We start from the raw sequence: 25,377 nt of genomic DNA, 5'->3' as shown, positions 1-25,377 counted from the left end.
TGATTTATAACAAATTTTATGGTTAACTCGTTTATGGGATGCTCTCTTGGTGTTGAGAAATAATTTTTCGTTATATTAAGCGGTCGGTCGCTCGTGCCAAATTTCGACCATAGTTTCAAACCATAGATAATGCTGTCTCTTTTGTTGGATACTGTCTCGTTATTTCGGATGATAATTTTGGCAGCTCTTTCAGGATTTTGTCGCAGAAAACGAGCGATTTTTGGCGTTTGAAACAACAAGAGAGCATCCTACAAAGGAGGTAGACGTGTTATAGCTACTATTGCCCCAGCTTAGCGCATCACTTAGTGGTCTCTCTCCCGCATGTGGTAGATTATTTTCTCTCTCATGTGGATCATTTCCCCTCCATCCGAATAGGTTACCTGCTTCCAATACTAATAAAACCGATTCTTCAACTGCTATGGAGTAACGTTCTAGCTGAGATAAAATAGTATGAGTGATCGGTAATTTCTCAACTCCAAGAGAGCATCCTTCAAAGGAGGTAGAGGTGGAATGACTATCAGTTCCTCAGCTTAGCGCTTCATTTAGCGGTCTCTCTCCCGCATGTGGCGGATTATTTTCTCTCTCATGTGGATTATTTCCCCTATATCCGAATAGACTACCGGCTTCCATGGATGCTCTCTTGGTGTTGTAGAAAACCGATTCTCCAATACTAATAAAAATGATTCTTTACACCTATGCAGAAACATTCTTTTCTACCTTCTAGCCGAGATTAAGTAGAACGGGTGATCGATAGATTCTCAACACCAAGAGAGAATCCTTCTAACGAGGTATGATCAACTGGCACTTCCCTTCTTTACTACGTGTTCAGGCTACGACCTTACCTTTTTTGTGAAATTTAGCAAAATTTTATTAATGCGAATAAATTGGAATAAGTTTCTTTTCACTTAAATAGTGCTTTAAATTAAAAAAAGAATAAAAAATCAGAAAAAAATTTCAAAAAAATTTTCCACTCGAAAATTTCATAAGGCTTATCCCTTACGTTTTTTTGAGAAATTTTGCAAAAAAAATTAAATTGTTTTATTTTAATGCCAATGGGTTGCAATGAGTTTCTTTTCACTCTAATAATGCTTGAAATAAAAAAAGAGTGCAAAATAATAAAAAAATCAAAAAATTAAAAAAAAATGAAAATTTTCCTCATTTTTGCACCAAATTTTGCTTATAACTCGGTCGGTATCCAACGAATCGCCAATCTTTAACCTGTGGTCGATAGATGGCACCAATGGCTACATTTTCTTCTTGGACGGCCATGCCCTTAGATGTCTGTGCCAGAAGTTATTCGAGGAACCAAGTTCCTTACCCTGTTTGAGAAAATGTAAAATTTTCTTTATTTTTGCACCAAATTTTGGCTATAACTCGGTCGGTATCCAACGGATCGCCAATCTTTAACGTGTGGTCGATAGATGGCACCAATGGCTACATTTTCTTCTTGGACAGCCATGCCCTTAGATGTCTGTGCCAGAAGTTATTCGAGGAACCAAGTTCCATACCCTGTTTGAGAAAATGTAAAATTTTCCTCATTTTTGAGCAATGTAGCAAAAATTTTAAATGTGATATATTTTGATGGGAATTTGTTGGAATAAGTTTCTTTTCACTTAAATAGTGCTTTAAATTAAAAAAAGAATAAAAAATCAGAAAAAAATTTCAAAAAAATTTTCCACTCGAAAATTTCGTAAGGCTTACCCCTTACGATTTTTTGGGAAATTTTGCAAAAAAATTAAATTGTTTTATTTTAATGCCAATGGGTTGCAATGAGTTTCTTTTCACTCTAATAACGCTTGAATTAAAAAAAAAGAGTGAAAAATAATAAAAACATCAAAAAATTAAAAAAAAAAAGAAAATTTTCCTCAGTTTTGCACCAAGTTTTGCCTATAACTCGGTCGGTATCCAACGGATCGCCATTCTTTAACCTGTGGTCGATAGGCACCAATGGCTACATTTTCTTCTTGGACGGCCATGCCCTCAGATGTATGTGCCAGAAGTTATTCGAGGAACCAAGTTCCTTACCCTGTTTGAGAAAATGTAAAATTTTCCTCATTTTTGAGCAATGTAGCAAAAATTTATATATGTGATATATTTTAATGCAAATTTGTTGCAATACGTTTCTTTTCTCTCAAACAATGCTTTAAATTAAAAAAAGGATAAAAAAACGGAAAAAAATTTCAAAAAAATTTTCAACTCGAAAATTTCATAAGGCTTACCCCTTACGATTTTTTTGGGAAATTTTGCAAAAAAAATTAAATTGTTTTATTTTAATGCCAATGGGTTGCAATGAGTTTCTTTTCACTCTAATAATGCTTGAAATAAAAAAAAGAGTGAAAAATAATAAAAACATCAAAAAATTAAAAAAAAAAAAGAAAATTTTCCTCAGTTTTGCACCAAGTTTTGCCTATAACTCGGTCGGTATCCAACGGATCGCCATTCTCTAACCTGTGGTCGATAGGCACCAATGGCTACATTTTCTTCTTGGACGGCCATGCCCTCAGATGTATGTGCCAGAAGTTATTCGAGGAACCAAGTTCCTTACCCTGTTTGAGAAAATGTAAAATTTTCCTCATTATTTCTGCAACTCAGCAAAATTTATATATGTGATATATTTTAATGCAAATTTGTTGCAATACGTTTCTTTTCTCTCAAACAATGCTTTAAATTAAAAAAAGGATAAAAAAACGGAAAAAAATTTCAAAAAAATTTTCAACTCGAAAATTTCATAAGGCTTACCCCTTACGATTTTTTTGGGAAATTTTGCAAAAAAAATTAAATTGTTTTATTTTAATGCCAATGGGTTGCAATGAGTTTCTTTTCACTCTAATAATGCTTGAAATAAAAAAAAGAGTGAAAAATAATAAAAAAAATCAAAAAATTAAAAAAAACTGAAAATTTTCCTCATTTTTGCACCAAATTTTGCCTATAACTCGGTCGGTATCCAACGGATCGCCAATCTTTAACCTGTTGTCGATAGATGACAACAATGGCTACATTTTCTTCATGGACAGCCATGGCCTCAGATGTCTGTGCCATAAGTTATTCGAGGAACCAAGTTCCTTACCCTGTTTGAGAAAATGTAAAATTTTCTTCATTTTTGAGCAATGTAGCAAAATTTTTAAATGATATATTTTAATGGGAATTTGTTGCAATAAGTTTCTTTTTACTCAAACAATGCTTTAAATTAAAAAAAGGATAAAAAATCAGAAAAAAATTTCATAAAAATTTTCCACTCGAAAATTTCATAAGGCTTACCCCTTACGATTTTTTTGGGAAATTTTGCAAAAAAATTTAAATTGTTTTATTTTAATGCCAATTGGTTGCAATAAGTTTCTTTTCACTCAAATAATGCTTTAAATTAAAAAAATAGTAATAAATAGTAAAAAATTCTAAAAAATCGAAAATTTCATAAGGCTATAACCTTACTTTTTTTGGGAAATTTAAAAAAAATTATAAATTGATATATTTTAGCGCGAATTGGTTGAACTAAGTTTAATGTTTCCAGTGCCTGCCAAATCATCTATCGACTGACAGCCAGTTGGACGAACATTTTTAAAAAATTAAATATTGATGTAAATGTTGCGAAACGTCGTATTTAGAGAACATCTATTGGTGTATACGTTTTAAAATAGCGTTTGGCTTCATTTTATAACACATTTGTGTATAATTTGGCTTTCATTACACACCTGCCTAAAACTGAAGCAGTAACCCTATTGCAAGGAAATGTTTCTTGAATTATTTTAAGGAAGAAATTATCTGTTCTGTTAGATGGTCTCTTGGTGTTGAAAAATCATTTTTCGATATTTTAAACCATCAAGGGATTCGGATCGAAAAATTAGTATTGAAGAAGGTGTTAGTACCTTTTCCACAGCTGAGCGCTCCATTTAACGGTCTCTCTCTCGCATGTGGCGGATTATTTTCTCTCTCATGTGGATTATTTCCCCTCCATCCGAATAGGTTACCTGCTTCCAATACTAATAAAACCGATTCTTCACCAGGTGTGGAGTAACGTTCTAGCTGAGATAAAATGGTATGGGTGATCGGTACTTTCTCAACACTAAGAGAGCATCCTATAAAAGCGGTAACATTAGCTATAATTTCCCCAGCTTAGTGCAACATATAGCCGTTCCTTTCTCGCACGTTATGATTGATGCCAGTTTTAGATCCTTTAGCATTGGTCAATTGGATTAAAAGAGAAGGAAGGTTATTTCCCCTTCATCCCATAAGCTCATACTATCGATTACCAATACTAGATCATCTTACACCATGGTCAATGATAACATGTGGGAAAAGAACAACTATACGAAGGATTAGTACGGCTACTAGAGGAGAGAAGAGAATGTCGCTCGCGGCTGGTTCGAACCGCAGTTAATGTTACCTCTTAGGATGTAGGATGTAGGATCCTCTCTTGTTATTTCGGATGTTTAATTTTGGCAGCTCTCACAGGATTTTGTCGCAGAAAACGAGCTTTTTTGGCGTTTAAAACAACGAGAGAGCATCCTTCAAAGTAGGTAGACGTTGTATCACTATCCGTTCCTCAGCTTAGAGCCTCACTTAGCGGTCTCTTTTCCGCATGTGGCAGATTATTTTCCCTTTCATGCGTTCAATTAAATATTTAAATGAAATCTTTCATGACATATTTTAAAGGAAGAACTTACCTCGTTTGTTATTGTTGTTTCAAATAATGAAACACGCTATTTTTTTTGGAAGATTTTTCCGCTAGCGACAATATTAAAAAGGTTTACAATCTTACCTACCGTGCCCTTAAGGGTCCTATGATTAAGACCGATCACAAACTGTACATAACCGCTCGTAACGGAAGTAACGGAACACGCAAATCAAACAGCAAATGTAACATTTACAACTCGATCGATTTCAAGTTGGCACAGTTAGAGCGATGGGGTTTTTGTTTCGCAAACTGTAGAACAGAAAATTTGAAGGATACTTTTGGAAAATGGGAAACCTTGTACCAGCAAGACATGCAACGCTAAACGCAACGGTTAAAAGAACATTTCGGTTTGTTTTTGTTTTGTTTTTTTTCCAAGATATTGAAAGGGTGAAGAGAAGCAAGCGATTTCCATTTTTTGCAGCTAATTACTACCATTTCCATTTTTACTGAAAGTGAACCTGCTCGCTCTAAAACTATTTCAAATCAAAAGCGTTGATTTCTTCTCTCGCATTTACCATTAATGTGCTACGAGGTACAGGCAATTTACCCCTTGACTCTGGCACTCGGCACATTTGAATGGTTGAGGTGAGACAAAAAACAATCAAAAGCATTAAAAAACCACCGTCCACAAGCTCATCCAGAACACGAAGAACAGCAACAAGCGCACGGACGACGAATTTTAACGTGCCGCGCGCGCGTTCACTTAATTGTTGGCCACGGCACACACAACGTGGACACACACGGTATGTTTTAGAGGTCAGCATAGGTTAGCTGAGGGGGATATTTTAATATAATGGTGTTGCCTCGGTTTTTGTGAGCTATCGAGGCCTATTCCTCTGTTTCGCCGTTTCTTTCTCCTTTTTTTTCACGCCCAACCATCCGTTTTTGGAGGCACAGCGCGCGTCTTGGCGGGTCTCCAGTGTGTGGAGAAGTGTGGAGATGGAATATCTCATGGTCGGAGCCGGCTTTTTTAGATTTCATGTGACACTGACCATTTACAGGCTCAATATGCCCGGTAGCATAACCTACAAACCGTCTAAACTTGATCTTGTTATCGGTGAGTTGTCTTGAGGAGGAGGAGGACGTGGAGGAGGAGGAGGAGGAGGATTTTTGCAAATATTTATCTACGCTTTCAGCAACAGATTCGCTGCTGAACAGATGGAGTTTGTTTTTGAGGTATTTTGAAGCTGGAGTTCGTCTTCACGATAGGATATTAAAAGAATTACAAGGGTTAGACATCTGAAGACTCTGAACAGTGTGTTAATGTCGATTATTGTAAGTACATGAAGTAAACGTTACAGTCAATACCATCAAGAACCACAAAACAGCTATTGACGGCTTGTCCATCAATAGCAAACACGGCACGCTCATGAATGTATCATGAACTCACCTGTTTTCTGATGCCATGTGTTCATTGCTCCACCATTAACGGTCTGCTCTACTGGTCTACCCGCGCACATACGCGATAGAGAATGGTGGGAGGACAAATTACGTAAAAAAAAAATAGTAATGTTAAACGAAGCTAACAACTATCAAACGGTGCGTCAGCGGTTGGTTGCACACTGGTCCGTGCAGTGGACAGAACCTCAGGAAAATGAACCCCAAGAACCCTTTTGCCGTAGATGAGCTGATTGATTGATTTAGCAACACCAGTTAAAGGCATTAATAACTGTCGTCTTCTAAGTGCAAACAAATACGAACCACTTTTCTGTTGGAGATTGCAAGCGATTTCCTTTTTTTTTTGTTTTGAGGAAGAGAAGTATGACGGTACTAATGATTGCATCTCATCTTTTTTAATCAAAACCATCGTTAGCAGCTAATCATTCACGGATCAAACCAAGGGTTAGAGAGCATCACCGCACCAGACCCAATATACCCACTGTGCCATCGAATGGTGCCCGATCAAGGGTGTCGGAAAGAGAGAAGAAGCATCCGCACTGTGCGAGGTGGTTTTGTTTGGACAAATTGCTCTCGTTCGCAGCTGATGGCAAAAAAGGGGGTTTGTGGTAGGGCGCCACCAAAACAGAGACGAGAAGCTGGTTGGAGGATCCGCCTGGGACGCCGAGGACACGAGTATGGGGACGAGAAACGCTGCTTTCCGAACGGTTTGAGGAGTTGTTTTCCGAAGCGTGCCGGTACCGTCGGAACGTTTACACAGTTAGTCGACATCGAACCGCTAGCGGGTGTGGACGAATCGGACTAGTTTGCCGAATCGTTTCTATCTACATATATATATTTTTTGGTTTTCTTTAATTTTTAAACCACCTAGTAAACCTAGCCTGTACGTAAAGTTTTTTTTGTTGCGTGATATCAAGTATCAGTGTGGAGTGTGTTTGAGTGTGACTTAGTTTACGTTCGGTTCTGACGTTTCTGGCGCAAGCGATCTGTCAATCGGGTTACTAATAGCTACTACACTCTATAAACCTTGACGACCAGCAAACTACTAGCGCCAACGTTTGACAAGGTGTCAACAGAGCGGAAAAGGTTTCATCATGAACATGCTCCACGATGATAACATCGATAACGCACTGTCGGTGTTCCGCAGTGACAGGTGAGTTAGCGGGGATGACATCCAATACTAAGTAAACCATCGATTCTAACCACTAAGTAGATAAACAGATAAAACTGAACCAACTGTTCATCCCTTTCCGAGATCTTGCATAACCTGCAATCAATCTTTTTGCTCTCCCCCCGGTTTTTTTGCGCACACTTCACACTCCTAACACGAATTGAAACGCTTGAATGGTGCAGGGGTGGCATCAAGAACGAATGCATCACATATGGCATATGGGTTGCGATTGGGATGCACTCTTGCGATAAGCATCACGTGTTGGCATCATGTCAAACTGTGCTCAGTTAACCGTTTTTTTTGGTGTGTAACGCGATCCCCCGGGAACGGGAGGGACTATCCGTGGAAGAATGGCCATCTATCTAGAACTTTTTTTTTTGCGTTTACTCCTCTGAGGAGCCGATCATTATGGATTTTGTATCGATTCTAGAATAGCCTTATGTGCAATACTCAGCAAAAATAAAAGTCAAACGGCTAGTTTGCAGGTTCTTAGCTGCATTACAAGAATTGTAATTACCTGTGGCACGCATGTACACTATTAATAGGCACGTGCCTAGGTAACGGTTGCCAGGTTTGCGGAAGACTTCCGTGAGTTTCACTGTTTCGTATCCTCAAGGCCATAACGCTCAAGCTCGGCAAGGAGTTCGAAGGCTCGAATGAAGACGGAAGCAATGATTATTTGTCCATTTGCCCCAGCAATTTGGAAGGTCTCCATTTTGGGTCACTGTGGCTACCGCCACTTTCGACTCTTCACTTTAAAAAAAAAGCCCACTTCAAACTGTATACGAGCGAGACTCACTTTGCCAAGATCCAATAATGAAAAGGGTGTCGAAATACGCTGCCCAGAATGAAGAACGTCCCACGTCGATGTACTTCGACGTGTTTCCATCTCATTCCTAAAGCAGCTATCTTTAACCCAAGCATTTTCCTATTTCTTTGATTTATTGATTTTCTCCACTTCCCTTCCTCCATTCCCGCTCCGTTTTCCGGCAGGCAGTTCATCGATAATTCAAACTCTGGCATTCCACCGCGCCCGCCAAGAAGTACAAACGAAGACAGCAACGGCAACGACCGGTAAGTCAACACAAAACAGCACTGCACAAACAAGCGTCGGCGATCGCGTCGTTACAGTCGAGGAAGCTTTGGGGCTCGCACGATTGGCATTGACATTTTCCGTGCCGCCCCCCCCCCCCACGTAGACGAGGGTGCTAATTGGGGGTGACGAAACCGACAAGCATCCGAATCTAGCAGCAAAACAAAAAAAAGGCAGGAGAAGTGGTTTGCATTGCAAAAAAAAGGTATTAACACCCGTTCATGACACAAAACAGTAAGCTTGGTGCCGGCGAAGTTCGGGGTATTGGTATTGGGGATGGGTATGGGGTTTTTAGGGGAGAACCAACAGCACTTTCCAGAAGTCCGTGCAGAATAAAGCGAGAGACGCGATACGGTCACCGTATCGTGACCCCAAAAAACCTGAAGCTAGTTCTTGTCCAGCAGTAGCAGCAGTGCGATCAATGTGATAAATTAATCGCCGGACCCTGCGGTCGGACACGCTTCACAAGCGCGTACGCCTTTTTGCGCAATGACAACAAACAACCAGGCCAATTATATGATCATTGCCCTTGGGGGCCCACGGTGCGGACGGTTCGTGTGACACCTTTCGCATCACTAGATACCCGGATCCACTTCCGAATCACTAACATTCGCCTCGCGGACAGTGACTTTAACCTCTCTATCTAGTTGGATGTTCAAGGTTCAGTTTATCTCATCTGTCGGCTATATTCCTGTTTCCTGGATAAATAGGGAATGGTGCTGTAAGCAACTTTTGTTCCTGCTTTTTATATTGAGAAAATCCAGGAAATAAGCATCCATGTCCTTGGTTCAGACGCTACAGGGTTTTGTTGAAATTGCTAAATATTATTCAAGAACTCTAGAGATCTAGGCTATTCCAATAATGAGTTCGGTTCTTCTTCTTCTAGGTTTAAAGATCTATCTGTCATACATATAGATGTTCTCAGATGTCTGAGATCGCTATCCATTCTATCCCAGCAGTATAAAAATTCCATATATTGATTATTATATTGAGGAAATCTAGGAAATAAGCATCCATGCTCTTGGTTCAGATGTTACAGAGTGTTGTTGAAGTTGTTAAATATTATTGAAGAACTCTGGAGATCTAGGCTATTCCTATGATTAGTACGATTCTTCTTCTTTTAGGTTTAAAGATCTACCTATCATACATATAGATATTCTCAGATGTCTGAGATAGCTATCCATTCTATCCCAGCAGCATATATTGATGTGCTGTAGTTGATAACTGTAGTTGTTAAATATTATTCAAGAACTCTAGAGATCTAGGCTATTCTAATGATCTAGAGATCTAGGCTATTCTAGGTTTAAAGATCTATCTGTCTAGACGTTCTCAGATGTCTGAGATAGTCAGAAATTCCACGCACTTGAAGATCACTGGGCGAATTTGAGCGTAATATATTAAAATCGCTTTTCGATGCTGTCTTGAACCTACAGACAGAGAGACTCCCTAATAGGTGCGTTATAAAGAACCAGATAGCGATTTCGAATTTGGTTTTATTGAAACTGAGACATTTCAAAACACTTCAAATCGCGGTTAGTGTGTTCTTAAGCCACATCAGCCCAGTTTGCGCAGTACGCTTCAAGAACACCACCAAAAAAAGTGAAGAACGCGTGCGGGTGCATTTACACGAGCATGCAATGATAAGGACGCTTTCGACTTTTACCCTTCTTTGCGCAGCAGTATCACAATGGTTAACGCCTACGAATAAGCGATAGACGCACACAGGTGTACACGGTTCTGGTAGCGTCCTTCGGAACCGACTTTTTAGTCCACGCGCGTTACCTTAGCGCAAAAAGGATGCGCGTCGTTTTGTCGACCTGGCTTAACTGGTTTAACCGGTTGCAGAAAGTTTCGTGGGCAAAGGCAACGAAACGAAAGAAAAAAAAACGCCGCAACGATAAAAACACACAGAATACGTTTTTTGCGGGTGCAGAAGTGTCCTAGGTCAATATCGCTGCCTGTTCGCGCACTGCACGCGTCCACTTCTCCGCTTCGTTAGCGCATTCGCTTTCGTTTTCACGCTCGTTCGCGGTTTTCGCGAACCGGTATAGTCGAACGGTGTGGCAAGGTCAACGGCGAGAAGGTACGAAATAGCCGACTCCAAAACGCGTGCGAAGCGTGTGTGTGGAATGCGACCGGTGGCAGTGCTCCGAAATCAGATCGAAGGTCTGGCTGAACGGATAAGACCGAACCTAGATAACGAGTAACGTTGCTTGTTTTTTTGTCCAACATTTGCTTGTAGTCTTATATCTGGAGTAAGTCGAAAACAAAGAATTCATTGGAGACAAACTGCCAACTCTACTGGAGTTGCTAAATGTCCAGCTAAGGTACAGAAGTTTGAATGTGCCGACAATCGAATCTCTCGACGTCTCTCGCAATGCATCAAGTGTAGATACCCGGTAAAGAACATTGACTTCACAAATGGAAACAAAACCTAATTGCGACGTGCGCTCACGAGCAGTTGGACGCGGGACTGGACAGGCAAGTGAGGTAGCAAACATGGCCTGACCTTCTGTGTACTTCACATGTACTTCACGACACTGTTAAAGGTCAGTCAACTGGCATCGAACTTGCTTCGATCAGAAGCCCAAACCGGGACGGTTTGAGTGGGGAGTAGCAACTAACAACTTCACCAACCGAAGAGTTGATCTGGATCCGCACAATCTCTGCACGGGGCCGTCAGAATTGTTTACCTTGAAGTTATCCGATGCGTCTGTTTTGAGCTGTTTCGTGATTATGGCACAAAATGAGTTTGTTGCTGTTTTTTCTTTTATTATTATTATAAATTTATATTAATCGTCTTCGCTCACACGGTCTGGTGTGTTTCCTCGCGTGCCTTGGAACACGAAGATGTCAACATATCGGTGGTGCAACAGACATACCACCATCCCTCAACATCTGGATGTTGTTTTGGTTTGATTTCTCATCTTTTCTGTTTTTGTTTCGGGGTATGAAATCAAGTGCCTCACACACATACGCACCAACCGCGTGATATCTCCAATCTTTCGCGCTAGATTTGGATCTTTGCATGGTGTTCTCCACTTCGGGTAATTGTTTGGGATTTTTTGTTGCTTCGCGCACGAGAAATATTCCACTGCTCCAAGCACTTCTTCCATTAATGGGGAAGCATTTGTCGAGCGATGATTATTGCAATTTCTTCTACTCCTCCTCCATACAAAAACCAAAAACCCGTTTTTTTTGTCTACTTCATTTACGCCGAAGCGTTTCTTCCTGTCTCTTGCCGAGCGCGAATCGCACATCGTAAAGACAAGTGTACGGGACGTTCTTAATGCCCGTTGAGACCATTCTTTCGCACATGTTTTTGCCTTGCCTTGCCCTTGTGCACGCTAAGGCCACATTAAGGCCCTATAGCGATCTCGCGTGAAGATCCCGCCGACCATCTCCACTCCCTCCAGTATTGAACGGGGGGGGGGGGGAGGTGGGCAAAGGTGGGAGGCCGCAGGAAGGCCACCGGGCAGATGGATTCAGACCCGGTTGTGTTCTGCGGCTGGCAAGTTTAAAACAGCATCGGTTCACCCGGACAAGCTTCAGTGTGTGGTTAGCAGCACAACGGTACGGTGCCACCGATACAGACTGCGGCAGGCTTTTCAGCAAGCATCATCAGCTTGGGAAAACAAAAACCAAAATTTTTTGAGATCTCTCTTACGTTGCGCATCTTTGCAAAGAATTGCAACACGGTGTGCAGGTCCTGGAAGCGTATATTAAAAAATAGCGCTTTTACTGAACGCCGGGGTGAAATTTCTCCACACCGAGCTCTTTACGACGAGTTTCGTATGAGTTTATCTGAGATATAGCATATCGCAGGCTAAGAGGTTTGAGATCTTGTGGTACCACACCCAATTTACAATTCGTTACGAAGTGTCATTTGCAGCCGACTGCAGCAGTGTGCCCGCTGTTACGTCTCGTGCCGGTTCCAATCACAAAACCTAACCTATATCAGAACTTGATAACCAAGGCGGATCAACGGAAAGCGCTGATAAGAACGCCCTGCCCATAGCTCTCGCTGAGTCAGTGTGTTTGTGCCGTGGACAGATCCTCTTTGCGTAGTGTTGCAGTGCGTTCGGCGAAGGTTCATTAGGTCCACCTTCTAATCACTCAAGTGCCGTAAATATATATATTCATTCCGTTCCCCTCCGTGTATGTTGTTTCGTGTAACAGTGCGCGTGTGTTGAGACAGTGATAGCGCCTTTGACTGTTTGATACCGAAATCAAACGAAAGGCACTTTAATCAGAATCAAAACCTCCAACGAATTCCCAATAAACACGGCTGTGTCACGACCGTCAGCCCTCAGTTGAACTCTGAACCTGTTTCGATACGGTGCAACAGTCGTAAGACCAGCAGCGGTTTGAAGACCCGAAAAAACCGCAACCATCAGCATCAATCTGTACCGTAACGTCACTCAACCCCGAGAGAACATCCCGCAATAATGCCGCAGCAAGAGTAAGTGTTGATGTGTTTTTGCTACCCTGTTTCCGTTCGATGTTCTATCAACGCGGTTCACCTACGTAAAAGTTGGTCGACCCGTCGTCGAGTGTTTTGTGTTATGTGTTACTCTAATGGAAACCTCATCATACATCGTGGACAGGGGTAGATCTTTACTGATGATAGGCGGAAAGATGTGAAACTGCAACTACAACCGCAATAAAATCCATATCATCTCCTATCATTAACATTCCTCGTTCAAGACTTTACGATTCTGCCATCAGTAATGCGAGTTCTTGAGAGTCTCTTGAAATTGTTTTTAGAAGCGGCTTTTTTACCGTGAAATAGTCATCAAATTGACCTTGGGAAGATCAAATTCTTGCTGTGTTACTATGTTTAATGTCTCAAATGTATCTCATTCTGTGAGGATATCATTCATTTGAAGATTTGAAAGAGATTCTGTCTATCTGGTATATACTCCAGACTACTCCTCTAAATAGTAGACGATCGTAATGACTCGTCAAAAATATTTAGTAGCAAATTATCCAAACGAACCTTGACCACAAAAGCTGGACACCCAATCAACCAAGCTCATAAGCTCCTTAAATTCGATTTCAAATCATCGTATCAGCTAGCGTAACTGAGACATTGTTATCAAAAGCAAAGGTTCAAGTTCATGTTTACATCAGATAACTTCACCATTCGTAACTTAGATACAGGCGCGTGTATGTCGATAATACCCGCAAAAAAGGGGTAACATTCGGGCAGGTTTAAGTGAGATTAGCCCATTATCGCCCCTCTGTAACCTCACACCAAATACCTTCTATTCGCTTACAGATTTGATAAATGTAGAGGAGGTCCCCCAGCAACACTCAGTTTTGCAACTCACTCTCATATCCATTAAAATTGTAATGTTTTTTTTTGCTGTTTTGTTTCACAAAATAACCACTTTTTTGTATATCGCCGTCCACCAAAAAAAAAAAACGCACTCACATCATTTATGAACGTTTCACTGTGCTTTGTAACAATTACACATTATTAGTCGTTAATTGTTGTGATCCGTCGGTATGTCCTACGTCTAAGTGTCCAAGTGTCCAATGTGTCCAATGTGTCCAATGTGTGTCTGTGTCTGTGTCAACACTTGTTCGTCCAATGTTGTTCGTCGAGCAGATTCGGACATGGGATGGAATGTGTCTCGGTAATTGTGGAGTCATTCGGGGTAATGACAGACAGTAGAAGCGACTGATATTAACCCCTTTTATCGTAGCGACTCGTCAAACAATCCGGCCGTTATGGCGTACAATGCAGTGTTGGTACTGTTCGACGTACTGGTGTTCATTGTAAAATCCATCTATATCATCGGTCGCGGATTGTTCGAGATGGTGATGCTACCGCCGGCACGCGATGTTAGCGGCGATATTGTACTGATCACCGGTGCCGGTCATGGAATGGGCAAGAACCTTTCGCTACAGTACGCCAGCCTCGGCACCACCGTCGTGTGCGTGGATGTCAACGAGAAGACAAACCAGGAAACGGTTAACGCCATCAAGGGCAAGGGTGGCAAAGCGTTCGGATACATGTAAGGCGAGCGTGGTTGTGAAGCTGCTTCAAACTCGTCCCTGGTGCTCACCATGTGCTTTTTTTCCAAAAAAAAAAAAATGTTTTCCAGCTGTGACGTCACTAACCGCCAACAGGTAGTTGACACCTGCAAGAAGATTCGCGACCAGGTCGGTATTGTTACCATCCTGATTAACAATGCCGGCATCATGCCGACTCATTCACTGCTACAGCAAACGGAGAACGAAATTCGCAAAACGTTCGACATCAATGTGTTGGCCCACTTCTGGGTAGGTGTTTTTGTACTCTGTACTGTGTTGTCCCCGTCCGAGCTTCGTGCTATTTCACAAATCCCGTGTCTTTCTCTTTCGTTGACCTGTACAGTTCATCCAGTCACTGTTGCCAGACATGATCAAGCAAAACCGGGGCCACATTGTGGTGCTGTCCTCGATCGCCGGTATGATCGGGTTCAAGTACCTGGTACCGTACTGTGGCACAAAGTTTGCCGTGCGCGGCATCATGGAAGCACTGTCCGAGGAGTTGCGTGCCGATCCGGCAAAGCCAAAGATTAAGTTTACCACCATCTATCCGTACATGGTCGACACGGGACTGTGCAAACGACCGTACACACGCTTCCCGAGCCTGTTGAAGATGGTCAAACCGGACGATGCTGCCGCCGCCATCATCGATGCACAGCGTCGTGGACTGATCGAAGCGTCCATCCCGAAATACTTGCTGTACTTGAACACCTGGTTCCGCAATCTGCCGCTACGCGTCGGACAGGAGTTTGGCGATCTGCTCGACACTGGTTTGCAGTCGGACCTCTAAGAGTGCTAACGACCTCGGCAACTACTGCTTTACTACTTATTGCTCTAGTGTTGTCTTTTTTTTAACAAAACCTAAATAAAGTTGATGCCTTCTGAGGTGGGCGTACCGAATATTTACCAGTAAGGAGAGTTTTACTTTGCACCTCAAACGCGTTCTATGCCCATCAACGTATCTCACCGTACGCTCACAATATTCTAACCTAGTTTTGTGAATGTTTTTTTTTTCTCTCTCTCTCTCTCTTCTACCCCTGTTCTGAAACCTGATTTGTAAAAATTCTTCCCACAGTCGAACCGCAACACCGAATGCCGGCGTGAAGATGTATAATCTGGTGATCCTCATCATCGACATTGTCGCCATGTTGGTACGATGGATCTTTCACACGCTCGAATCATTCTACCGGTTGGTGGTGCCACCGGCTGCAGATACCGTGCACAACGATATTGTGCTGATTACCGGTGCCGGCCACGGCATGGGACGCTGTATGGCACTGCAGTACGCGCAGCTCGGTGCGACCGTCATCTGCGTTGACATCAATGAGAAGATGAATGCGGACACAGTCACCACCATCCGGCAGCAGCGTGGCAATGCATTCGGTTACATGTATGTAGGCCGTCACGTACAGTGAAAAAAGCAAACAAACAAAACAAGTGAACTTTTGACCTACTGTTTCCATTTCGTTTTTGTTTTTTCAACAGCTGTGACGTCACCAACCGTCAGCAAATTATCGACACGGCGAAGCAGGTGCAGCAGGAAGTGGGTACTGTTACCATACTGGTCAACAATGCGGGCATCATGCCGACTCATCCACTGCTACAGCAGACCGAGGGTGAGATTCGCAAAACGTTCGAAATTAACGTTATGGCACACTTCTGGGTAAGTATCAAGTACTCTTCCTGAGGTGTAAAGGAAATCCACTAATGCTGATATTTGTGTACTAGCTGCTGCAAAGCTATCTGCCCGGTATGCTCGAGAAGAACCGTGGCTACATAGTGGCTATGTCGTCCGTGGCCGGTCTGTGCGGGTTAAACAATCTGGTACCGTACTGCGGCAGTAAGTTTGCCGTGCGCGGCATTATGGAGGCACTCGCCGAGGAGTTGCGACAGGATGCGCGCAAACCGAACATCAAGTTCACCACCGTTTACCCGTACATGGTCGATACCGGTCTGTGCAAGCGGCCCCACATGCGCTTCCCGAACATGATGCGCCTGGTGAAGCCGGAAGAGGCCGCTGCCGCCATTATCGATGGTCAGCGTCGCGGGCTGGTGGACGTGTCGATACCGAAGTACTTGCTGTACCTGAACACCATCATACGTGTGTTCCCGCTGAAGGTGGGCACGCTACTGCGCGACTTTCTCGACAGCGGCGTAGAGTCGGACCTCTGAGTCGGACAGCAGGCTGGATTCCGATGGGGTTAAGTTGTAGTTATTGTTTTAATGTTAACTATCCTGATAACAGTGAATGCAAACACGGACCAACCACACAGCCACCGATCACAGTAGCGTTCCATCACAGTAACACGCGTACTGGAATGTTACGATTACTAATAAGTAACAGCTAGATACGTTGGGATAGCAAGTACCAGAGAATGATTAATGTAAATATCTGTTCACCATCCTCTCTCATGTACACATTAGACGTATCTGTATACACGGGATGGAGAAGGATTAATTAAATGAATAGAAAGGTGTATTTTTTTTCTAATGTCAAATCGTTACAACATGTAAAACGGGACTGTACATTTCAGACAGAGATGATACAAGGAATAAATTTTATCAAAAATATTAACTTGCTTTTGGCGTCGATGCGCAACAAAACACTCATTCATGGTCTCAAGGTAAGTCTCTCTCTCTAGTTTTAACGACCTTGAAGGTCATGCCAGCCATTTCTGATTTACTAGCCTTACTTTTACCGCGTAGCCCGGATAATCCGTCCTTGCTACGGGGGGGACGGTCCGGATGGGATTTGATCCCCGGTCCTGCCGTGTGGACCGGCGCCGTTTATCACATACACCACCGGGCCGCCCCCAAGGTAACTATAAATGTAATAGAAGCTTATCTTAAAAGCATTAAAAGACGTTGATGTAGATGTCTCCCATGATTTGTTTGGAGGATGAGATGTCTAAATGACTACACTTAGCCAATTACTTTGAGAACAAACCCGAAGCAATCACATCGATCTAGTATACATAAAATGGCAATGTATAAGTTACACACATACGGCAAATGCATGGTTGCGAGCACAAAACAACAAATCCAAACAGTCCTCCAAGTGCATCTGAACGGCAAAAGCTTATCAACTTGGGCAAAACTCTATCGCCAGGACGCATCTTCCATCGTATTAGCCGTGGACATTAGTCGACTGGCTAATCGAGTATCAAACACATCTCATTTCAAAACCATTTGCAATGGCCTCTTTGTGTACTATCGGTTTGTGGGTACTGCTACCGCTATCGTTTGCCTTGGTGAATGGTATATTTCTATCCAACCTGAACGCTACTTGCTTTCGATGCATCTGTGAAGCTTCAACTGGTTGCAGCTCGTCAACAACGTGCCGACAATCGGTAAGTTTAACTATGGAACAGCTGCTAATAGAGTCATTAGCGTTGGTAACGTGCTATATGTGTCCTCTTGTACACAGTATTGTGGTCCGTTCTCAATATCTCGCGCCTATTGGATGGATGCCGGTCGAATGGTTCTGCCTGCTGATGAACCTACACGTTGGGGTGCATTTGAAGACTGCGCGAATGACTACGACTGTGCGACGGGTATCGTTACGCAGTACATGGAGAAGTACGGCACCGACTGTAATGGCGATGGGTTAGTGGACTGTGTCGACTACACGATGCTGCACGTTAACGGTGGACCACGCTGCCACGGAGCGCTCAGTGGAACCTTTGCTAGCCGATTCTATCAGTGTTTGCGACAACGTAAGCTCAGATTTGTTGGAAATTAATCTAACAAATCTAGCATCCTCGAGCGACGTTTCGGATTGTTAGTACTGAACGGTGATAGAATAAAGAAACGTACCCATATATACTACTGCAGCACGTAGTACGACGCATTCATTTCGATAGCTTGTGTGCAATTGTATATATATTCAGAATCCTTGGTAGGAAACCGTTCTGCAAGCTCAATCACTAATTAAATTGAACAAAGCACACACGCGCGCGGTTTAATGTGCAAAACAAATTAACAAAAATAATATATATAACTTTATATACTGCGACAAATTATCATAATATGTCGCGCAATGGAATAAATGTTAAGTAATTGCAATGAAGCTGCTCTTCTTCAGTCTCGGCTATTTTCTGTTACAGAGTTTTTAAAGGTTGTAAACCCTATGAAAAGGAACAGCTTCATACCTCACCGTATATATAGCCGAGTGCTTCGGATCCACTTACTTTCACCGTCGTGCATTCGTCCTTCAGCAGTAGCGATATTTTGTGACCGATCTGTTCCATATGTTGAGGCTTTACGTTCGCATTCTGGCAATGAAGTAAACCTACAAAAAAGATAGAACAGCACCACCATGTTTTAGTGAAGGGCAACTGTTGCGCTCGAAAGCAAGGCTTACCAATAAGTATTGCAGCATTTCCGCGTATTTCTGGCCATTGACTGCGCAGCATTGGTAAGCAAGCGTCGATAAAATCGTTGACCCATTCCTGTAGCTCTTCTCCCTATCAAGAAGCGAGATATTGATTTGAGAATTAATTAATTAAACAATCGATTTAAAAAAAAACACTTACAATCAATTTAACAAAATCCTTTAGAAAAATGGCGCACTGTAGCTGACCGTGTTCCAGCAGATGGTTCTGGGCTAGGGCATTCATCTTCGCCGTACCGAGCAAAGAGCACACATTCTTCAGCGTGATCTTACACGCCCGTGCGATCATGCTGTTCTGTTCGCAAAGGTGCAACAACAGTGTGCACAGGTTAGCGCGTAGCTGTTCCATCAACAGTTCCGAAATCGTTTCATGCCGTCCATCGGCATCGATCGTCAACTGTTTCAGCTTTAGGCCACAGATATCACCGAACAGTAGGATAGCCGATTCGCGTAATTCGGTCGAACTTTTCTCAAAAAACGGACGAATACGAATGGCGGACGATACCTGGAACGGTTCAAACTTGGCCGGTTCAATCGATTGCAACACCCGGGACAAACCGCGCATACTATCGAGCGGGATGTTGATAAAGCAGTGTTCATTGTAGTCCTCGATACCCTTCAGCAGGGATGTCAAACACATCGTCGCATATTTGTCGATGTCGTGCCGCGTTAGGCTGCATACGTACGCCATACCACGGATGCTCAGCCCACGGACGAGCGGGTTCGGATCGTTCAGCGATGATTCGAGGCTGAGCATAATGACCGAGGCCGATTCACCGCACGGTTGCAGCGGTACGAGATGTGCGTAAAACCCAGCCGAAGCGATCCGTTGCGTATCGTACGGGCTGCTCACGTATCGGCTCATCGTCGTGACAATCTGGCGCATTAGGGCGGAATTAATGCCAACCTCGCTGGCCGTTGCCACACCGAGCGGTGTAAGAATTTCAATAAAGCTGTTCAAATCCGTACTAGCCGCTAGATCCGGACAGACGGCCAGAACGAGCGAAATTTGCTGCATCCCAAGCGTTTCGAGAAACGTTTGGAACGCTTCCAGCACCATCTGGCACGGGCTCAGTTTAAGCGCAGCGTCCTTGCCCACACCCACCGTACCCTTTGCACCGCGCCGATTGCTTTTCGGTATCGTAACGTTACCCGCGTTATTCGGTTGCGCTAGTACGGTGTATGGTGGTAAGAGCGTTATATAGGAAGCGAGCGTTGACAGGAGCATGCAAAAAATCTCCGCAAAACGGTTCTGCATTTCGTTCTTTAGCTCCGCACAGCGGAACATCTCCCGCAGCACACACACGATGGCGAACGGGTGAAGTGTGGCGGTACGCGTTGCTTCATCATGCGTTTCCGGCTGTTGCTGCTGCGGTTGTTCGTACAGGCTGGTCGAGGTAACGGAACCGATAAAATTATCCAACACTATACCACTCAGATCGGGATCCATTGTAAGTGTTTTCCAGTACTCAATAACGTGGCTGGAAAATAAAAAAAACAAATATTAATAAAATAAAACTGAATAAGTTCTGTATAAAAAAAATAAAAAAAAAATTATTAAAAATTATAAAAAAATTAAAAATTATTAAAAATTATAAAAAAAATTTAAAAAAACTAATATTAAAAAATTAGTCTAACGATTGTACGCGTTTCGGAATGAAGCTTAACGATCCAATACATCAGTAAACTTACTCTTCGAGCGGTAAACATTGTGTGAGAATTTCATTGCACACTAGCTTTGGATGATGTTTCGTTAAGGCTAGAATCGACTTCAGTATCGTTGTTTTGGCCCTTGGTACTTCACAAATTTTCACAGCCTGTAATCAAAAAAAAGGAAATGCATTAATGATGGAGGTTTTACCGGTGTTTTGGATTTTTTTGTGTGTGCGCCATACAACCAACTTACATAGAGACACTCCTTCACTAGCTCCGGTATGGCGTGAAACATTTCCGAACCCTTGACGTGCATGAAAAACTTCAGCACATACGATGCACCGATGATGGAACTCGATTCGGGATCGGTCACACTGTACAGGAGACATTTGCTAAACTGTACATACTGATAGCTGGACAAACGCTGCGCTATAATGCGTGCCAGCTCGGCTGCAATGCGATAAATGTCCTTCGCATCATCCGTCACAATCTCGTCCCGTATCCGATCGAGTTCGTTCACCCACTCGACGCTACTATCCGCAACGGTAAGCGTCTCGTACACGCAGGCAATTTCCAGTATCTTTTTCAGCACATCCACCGCCGTTTGCCGTACGGTGGCGTTCGAATCAATGCAGCGCGGTATGATTTTCCCCAGCATGCTGCCAGTTTGGTTAAACTTGGACGGTGCCTCGCAGCCTATCTTCATCGAACGCATGTACACCTCGAGCGTGCTGTTGTACACGTGACAGGCGCAGATACGCACCTCCCCGTTGCGATCTTTTAGCCATTTCTCCAGTATCGAATGTACATCGTCTAGGCAGGCGGGTGAAGCATTCTGCTGCACCAGCACCGTCTTGATAAAGTGATTCACCTCCGGCAAGGAAAGGTTAAGAAATCGCGCCAAATAGCTAGTGCGCGTATCGTCCTCCGTTGAGTCGAGGCGAGATTTTAAATTCTGTGCCGTAGTGAAGAAGTAAAAACATATCGCATTGAGCAATCCGTTCACGTCCAGGTTTTGCTCCTCGGCACTGAGCTTTACCAGTACGGTGGCGAGCTGTATGATCGAGGGCAACAGTGGCAGATAGTCGTTTGCACTGTCCGCCGTAATGGTCATGCAGATCCGATGCATATCGGTCCGGTTACGCTCGCTAGTCATGCGCTCATCACCGTCGGACGGGGACAGTGCGGCGGTTAGGGCGAGCAGCGTCTTCAGCACCAACTGGCGCACGAACAGCTCCTTGCTGTCGAACTGTGCAATCAGATACCGCACGACCGGTTCGGTAAAGTGTAGCGCCACCGAGTCCGTGGGCGCACGGCCAACAATTACGTGCAGCGATTGCAGTGCCAACACCTTCAGCTTGTACGTTTCCAGCTCGCGCGCACTATCCTTGATGAAGTTCAGGTTCGAGAAGAAGCTGCTCGACTTTTTCACCGCACCCTCATCGATGACCAGTGCGGTCAGCTTGGCCATTACCTTGTCGAGATGCTCGACCGATGCGTACCCGAGTGCTTCCGCGTAGTCCTGCATCAGCCGCTCGTACTCTTCGCTCGGTGCGTTCTTTTCACCCTTTTCCGCCTTCGCCAGTGCGATGATTAGATCGAGCTTGTTCGCTATCAAATGTTCATCCAGCGAATGGCACAAGCAAACGCCGAACACCTTCACCAGCATGCGCTTTTCCTGATCGAGCGGTGGTACGCGAAACTCTAACGTTTGCGATGCACCAGTACCACCACCGCCGCCACCGACTCCTCCACCGCTACCGATCGGTTGGTACAGTGGCAGCTGATGGAACATCTCCGCGATGATGCTTTCCACGAACTTGTACTCATCCACATCGCGGATCGTTTCCTGTACGAATCCGAACAGCAGCTCAAAGTACCGCCGCTCATCAATGCCGCTCGCTAGTTCCGTCTGCAGTGTGCCTAACTGCTCACTCCACAGCGGTACCAAATGGCGGTAAAGACTTCCGGCGTAACTCTTGAGAAACGCGAGCAGATGCTGAATACGATTCAACTCGCCAAAGTTACCCAACAGTGCGAGCGTACGCACAAACACTGAAATCGGACGCGGTGGTGGCAATTCCTCCGCTTCGGAGGAATTCTCATCGAACGGATTGGATCGTTCGGTCGCGAGCACTAGCTCCGGATCTTTGGTGAACAAATTCGCCAAACATTTGCCGATCGTACCGCAGATGTCGGTAAATTCGTAGCGTAGATACGCCTGGAGCAGTTCCACCTTTAGCATATGATCGACCGTACCGACGGTGGACGAAAGTATATGCATCGTATCGTTGCACGCCCGCTGAAACTCCTGGTGCTCATCCGCACTGCCATAATCGAGATTAATCTTGTTCGGCCGGCAGCTGCTGCGTATCAGAAACGTTACAAACTCGCGATCACGCACAAAGTTCTTCTGCATGAAGGCAACCACCGTTTTCAGCAGTACAATCTTCACTTTGATTGGTTTCTCTGTCGCGAGCATACCCTTCAAAATAGCCGTAATCTCCGCCAGCTTATCGCGCACAACCGGTTCGGACGTGTTGGTTAGATGTGTCACCACCAGAAGAGATTTAATGCGCTCCCGTTCATTGTTGTTGCGCAGATGAATCAGCAGTATCTCGATGATCTTTTCACCGTACTCCGGCGCAAGTAGATCGAAACAGCGCAGCACCTCAAAGTGTCCCTTCACCGTCTGCGGTTTGTCGTAGTCGGGATTTACGCACACCAGCTCGAACAGGCATGCGACCAGATTGTCGGACATCGGCGCTAGTAGCTTCGAGTCGAGCTCCAGGACCGTTTTGATAATCGCCGCTAGGTACTGCGTGATAGCGCTCCGATCCAAGCTTTTCCTGTACAGTGCCAACACACTGGTGACGGTTTTCGAGAGATTGTCACTAACCCGTTCCACCGGCAGCAACGGATACATGAAGGAAAACGCATTCAAAACCTCACCCGTGATCTTTGGTTCGCGCGACGATAACCAATGGGCGTGAAAGTGATCGTACACGATCGAAACCTCGTCGTGAATTTCATACCTCACGCCCGTTTTCATCGGTATCTCTTCGTTTGGATTTTGCCTTTGGTACTCCTGATACTCGGAAAATGCTTCACAGAACCGTCCTATCGCATACGCGTAAGCCTGACGCAGAAAGTCTTGCTTCACCATGGAGAGCGTCGGCAGTATTAGTCCCAGTATCGGCTTAATGTACGGTACCGTATCCATCGTGTTTGCCGTCGCGAGTGCACCGACGGATTGCATGATCATAAAGTTACCGAGCTGGTTCTGTTCCAAATGTTTCACAAAGATCTCCATGATTTCCTTACAGTATCGACGCCCGACCGCAACAAGTATTTCCCGGCAGGGATTTTGCACTGCGGTATTCTGTTCCGTTATCTTCATTATTTCCGCCATGCTGTACTGTATACATTTGGAAGCCGTGTTAGGATCGATCACGTCGATCAAGTTCGTTGCTATGTATGATATTACTCTACAAAAGAATAAAACAAAATATTACTAAACAGAAAGGCCAAACAAAAGTCGTATATAACTTAAGGTTGAAATGTCTAACACTGTAATGAATATGAAGCTTATCACACAACACGGTTAGAAATGTATTATTGGTGGTTAAAATGGAAAAGATGGATTATTTTACGGGCAAATGAATGCTTCATTACACCTTACCTCAGTATGATTAGAGTGTGTGTGTCGCCCAGTTTTGGATGTTTTTTTCTGTACTCGCAGAACACTTCTACGATTTCATCGTGCCGTCGCTTGGCAATGCGGATCAGGGATGCTTCCGTCGTACTACGCAACAGCTCCTCCTTGTCGTTCAAGCTGTCCAGCAGACTGTTGACGACCGCTGCCGAAATATGCATCATGTTTGATTGTGCGTTAGAGGCTTCAGTTTAATTGCGCTTGGTATGTTGAGAATTTTCAATGCAAAACTACAAACGAAGCGTAACCCTCGACCCGGGTTTTGTGGCGGTAATATTACACGCGCGACGTTATCGTTTTGTGAAATTTAACAGAACCGTAACCACCGACTACGAATGCTTGCAATGTAATAAGCTACCACTGCCATACTGCCAGCTACCACTTACTCGTATTCCATCCGATCACATTCATTTGATTGGGAAGAATCGAGCTGGTAAAGCTGTTTGTTCTATTTCTTTCTTTCTTTTTCGTTTTGGGTTTTTTTTGTCTACGCTTTACTAAATGTTTAGCTTGCTGGCTTGAAACAAATTTTCTTCTGATAAGCAGCACCCGGAGAAGATGGACGAAAAACTAAAAGGCAAAAAAGTGAACGCACACACATTCCTGATACAATTACTCACCGATTAGATGCTGGTCTTGTTTGATAACGGGCACCGGCGATGGTTTTCTGCTCTCTTCGAACCGTTCCGTGTGTCTTTCCATGATTTTCACTTTAATTACGCTTTACTTCTGGCTACGCAACCGTATAACCTGCAGGAGCGGGTCGAATTGCGTACGTCGAAAAATGTAGAAATCCACCAGACCAACGACAACACCAGCACGTCTCGGTTGACTACACACCATACGATAGTGTCTCGGAGACTTTCTTGTCGTGGGAATTGTATTTGGTAAATACACTAATTGCCTTTGCTTCTAGTTGCTATTTGGCTAGCACAAGCTCCGTGACTAACGCTTGTCCTTTTGTTTAGGTTTATTTCGCGTCTGTGCATCGCTCGTTGGATGAAACGTCAAATTCAGCTGATACGCCAGCTGTGCAAGAAAATAAAAACAGATAATACACACACTTCCGCACGATGCAAGTAAAAAATGAAGACAGAAAGTGGTGCAACAAAACACTTGGTGATTTTACAAGCTTTTTTTGTATGAAAAGTATGCTGTTTCTAGTGCAGTGTTATCTGCTATATAAATCAATTGTGATATAAGCTAATGTTTGCTTACTTGAAACATAAAACTAGAATGTATA

The 25,377-nt window shown here is 43.7% G+C and overlaps 3 protein-coding genes across 3 annotated transcripts; 2 read left to right on the top strand and 1 right to left on the bottom strand.

Moving 5' to 3' along the window:
* The first annotated feature begins 8,328 nt into the window (after positions 1-8,328).
* Positions 8,329-16,944, top strand: LOC125761429 (uncharacterized). Its single transcript, XM_049422547.1, has 7 exons — positions 8,329-12,796; positions 14,046-14,357; positions 14,448-14,625; positions 14,720-15,159; positions 15,449-15,763; positions 15,859-16,036; positions 16,102-16,944. Exons 1-7 carry the CDS (start codon positions 12,783-12,785, stop codon positions 16,543-16,545), a joined length of 1,881 nt encoding a protein of 626 aa, XP_049278504.1. The 5' UTR covers positions 8,329-12,782; the 3' UTR covers positions 16,546-16,944.
* A 296-nt stretch (positions 16,945-17,240) lies between these two features.
* Positions 17,241-18,227, top strand: LOC125761838 (lysozyme 2-like). Its single transcript, XM_049423376.1, has 2 exons — positions 17,241-17,723; positions 17,801-18,227. Exons 1-2 carry the CDS (start codon positions 17,568-17,570, stop codon positions 18,113-18,115), a joined length of 471 nt encoding a protein of 156 aa, XP_049279333.1. The 5' UTR covers positions 17,241-17,567; the 3' UTR covers positions 18,116-18,227.
* On the bottom strand, positions 18,192-25,181 carry LOC125761497 (maestro heat-like repeat-containing protein family member 1). Its single transcript, XM_049422680.1, has 7 exons — positions 24,755-25,181; positions 24,102-24,279; positions 20,673-23,907; positions 20,459-20,583; positions 18,909-20,247; positions 18,737-18,839; positions 18,192-18,664 (listed from the first exon to the last, which is right to left on the bottom strand). Exons 1-7 carry the CDS (start codon positions 24,834-24,836, stop codon positions 18,519-18,521), a joined length of 5,208 nt encoding a protein of 1,735 aa, XP_049278637.1. The 5' UTR covers positions 24,837-25,181; the 3' UTR covers positions 18,192-18,518.
* Positions 25,182-25,377: the final 196 nt, after the last annotated feature.

This window comes from Anopheles funestus, chromosome X (assembly GCF_943734845.2).
Source record: "Anopheles funestus chromosome X, idAnoFuneDA-416_04, whole genome shotgun sequence".
NCBI lineage: Eukaryota > Metazoa > Arthropoda > Insecta > Diptera > Culicidae > Anopheles > Anopheles funestus.
Note: the sequence above shows the minus strand (reverse complement) of the source record. Positions and strands in the feature narration are given on the sequence as shown.

Bases quoted from the DNA above. Each gene is read 5' to 3' on its own strand.
- LOC125761429 (XM_049422547.1), top strand. The intron at 14,626-14,719 runs GTAGGTGTTTTT...TGACCTGTACAG, and splicing joins ATGTGTTGGCCCACTTCTGG to TTCATCCAGTCACTGTTGCC. The intron at 15,764-15,858 runs GTATGTAGGCCG...TTTTTTCAACAG, and splicing joins GGCAATGCATTCGGTTACAT to CTGTGACGTCACCAACCGTC.
- LOC125761838 (XM_049423376.1), top strand. From the start codon at position 17,568: ATGGCCTCTTTGTGTACTATCGGTTTGTGGGTACTGCTACCGCTATCG. The intron at 17,724-17,800 runs GTAAGTTTAACT...TCTTGTACACAG, and splicing joins CAACAACGTGCCGACAATCG to TATTGTGGTCCGTTCTCAAT.
- LOC125761497 (XM_049422680.1), bottom strand. From the start codon at position 24,836: ATGGAAAGACACACGGAACGGTTCGAAGAGAGCAGAAAACCATCGCCG. The intron at 20,248-20,458 runs GTAAGTTTACTG...TTTATTTTCCAG, and splicing joins CAATGTTTACCGCTCGAAGA to CCACGTTATTGAGTACTGGA. The intron at 18,840-18,908 runs GTAAGTGTTTTT...GCTTCTTGATAG, and splicing joins AGGATTTTGTTAAATTGATT to GGAGAAGAGCTACAGGAATG.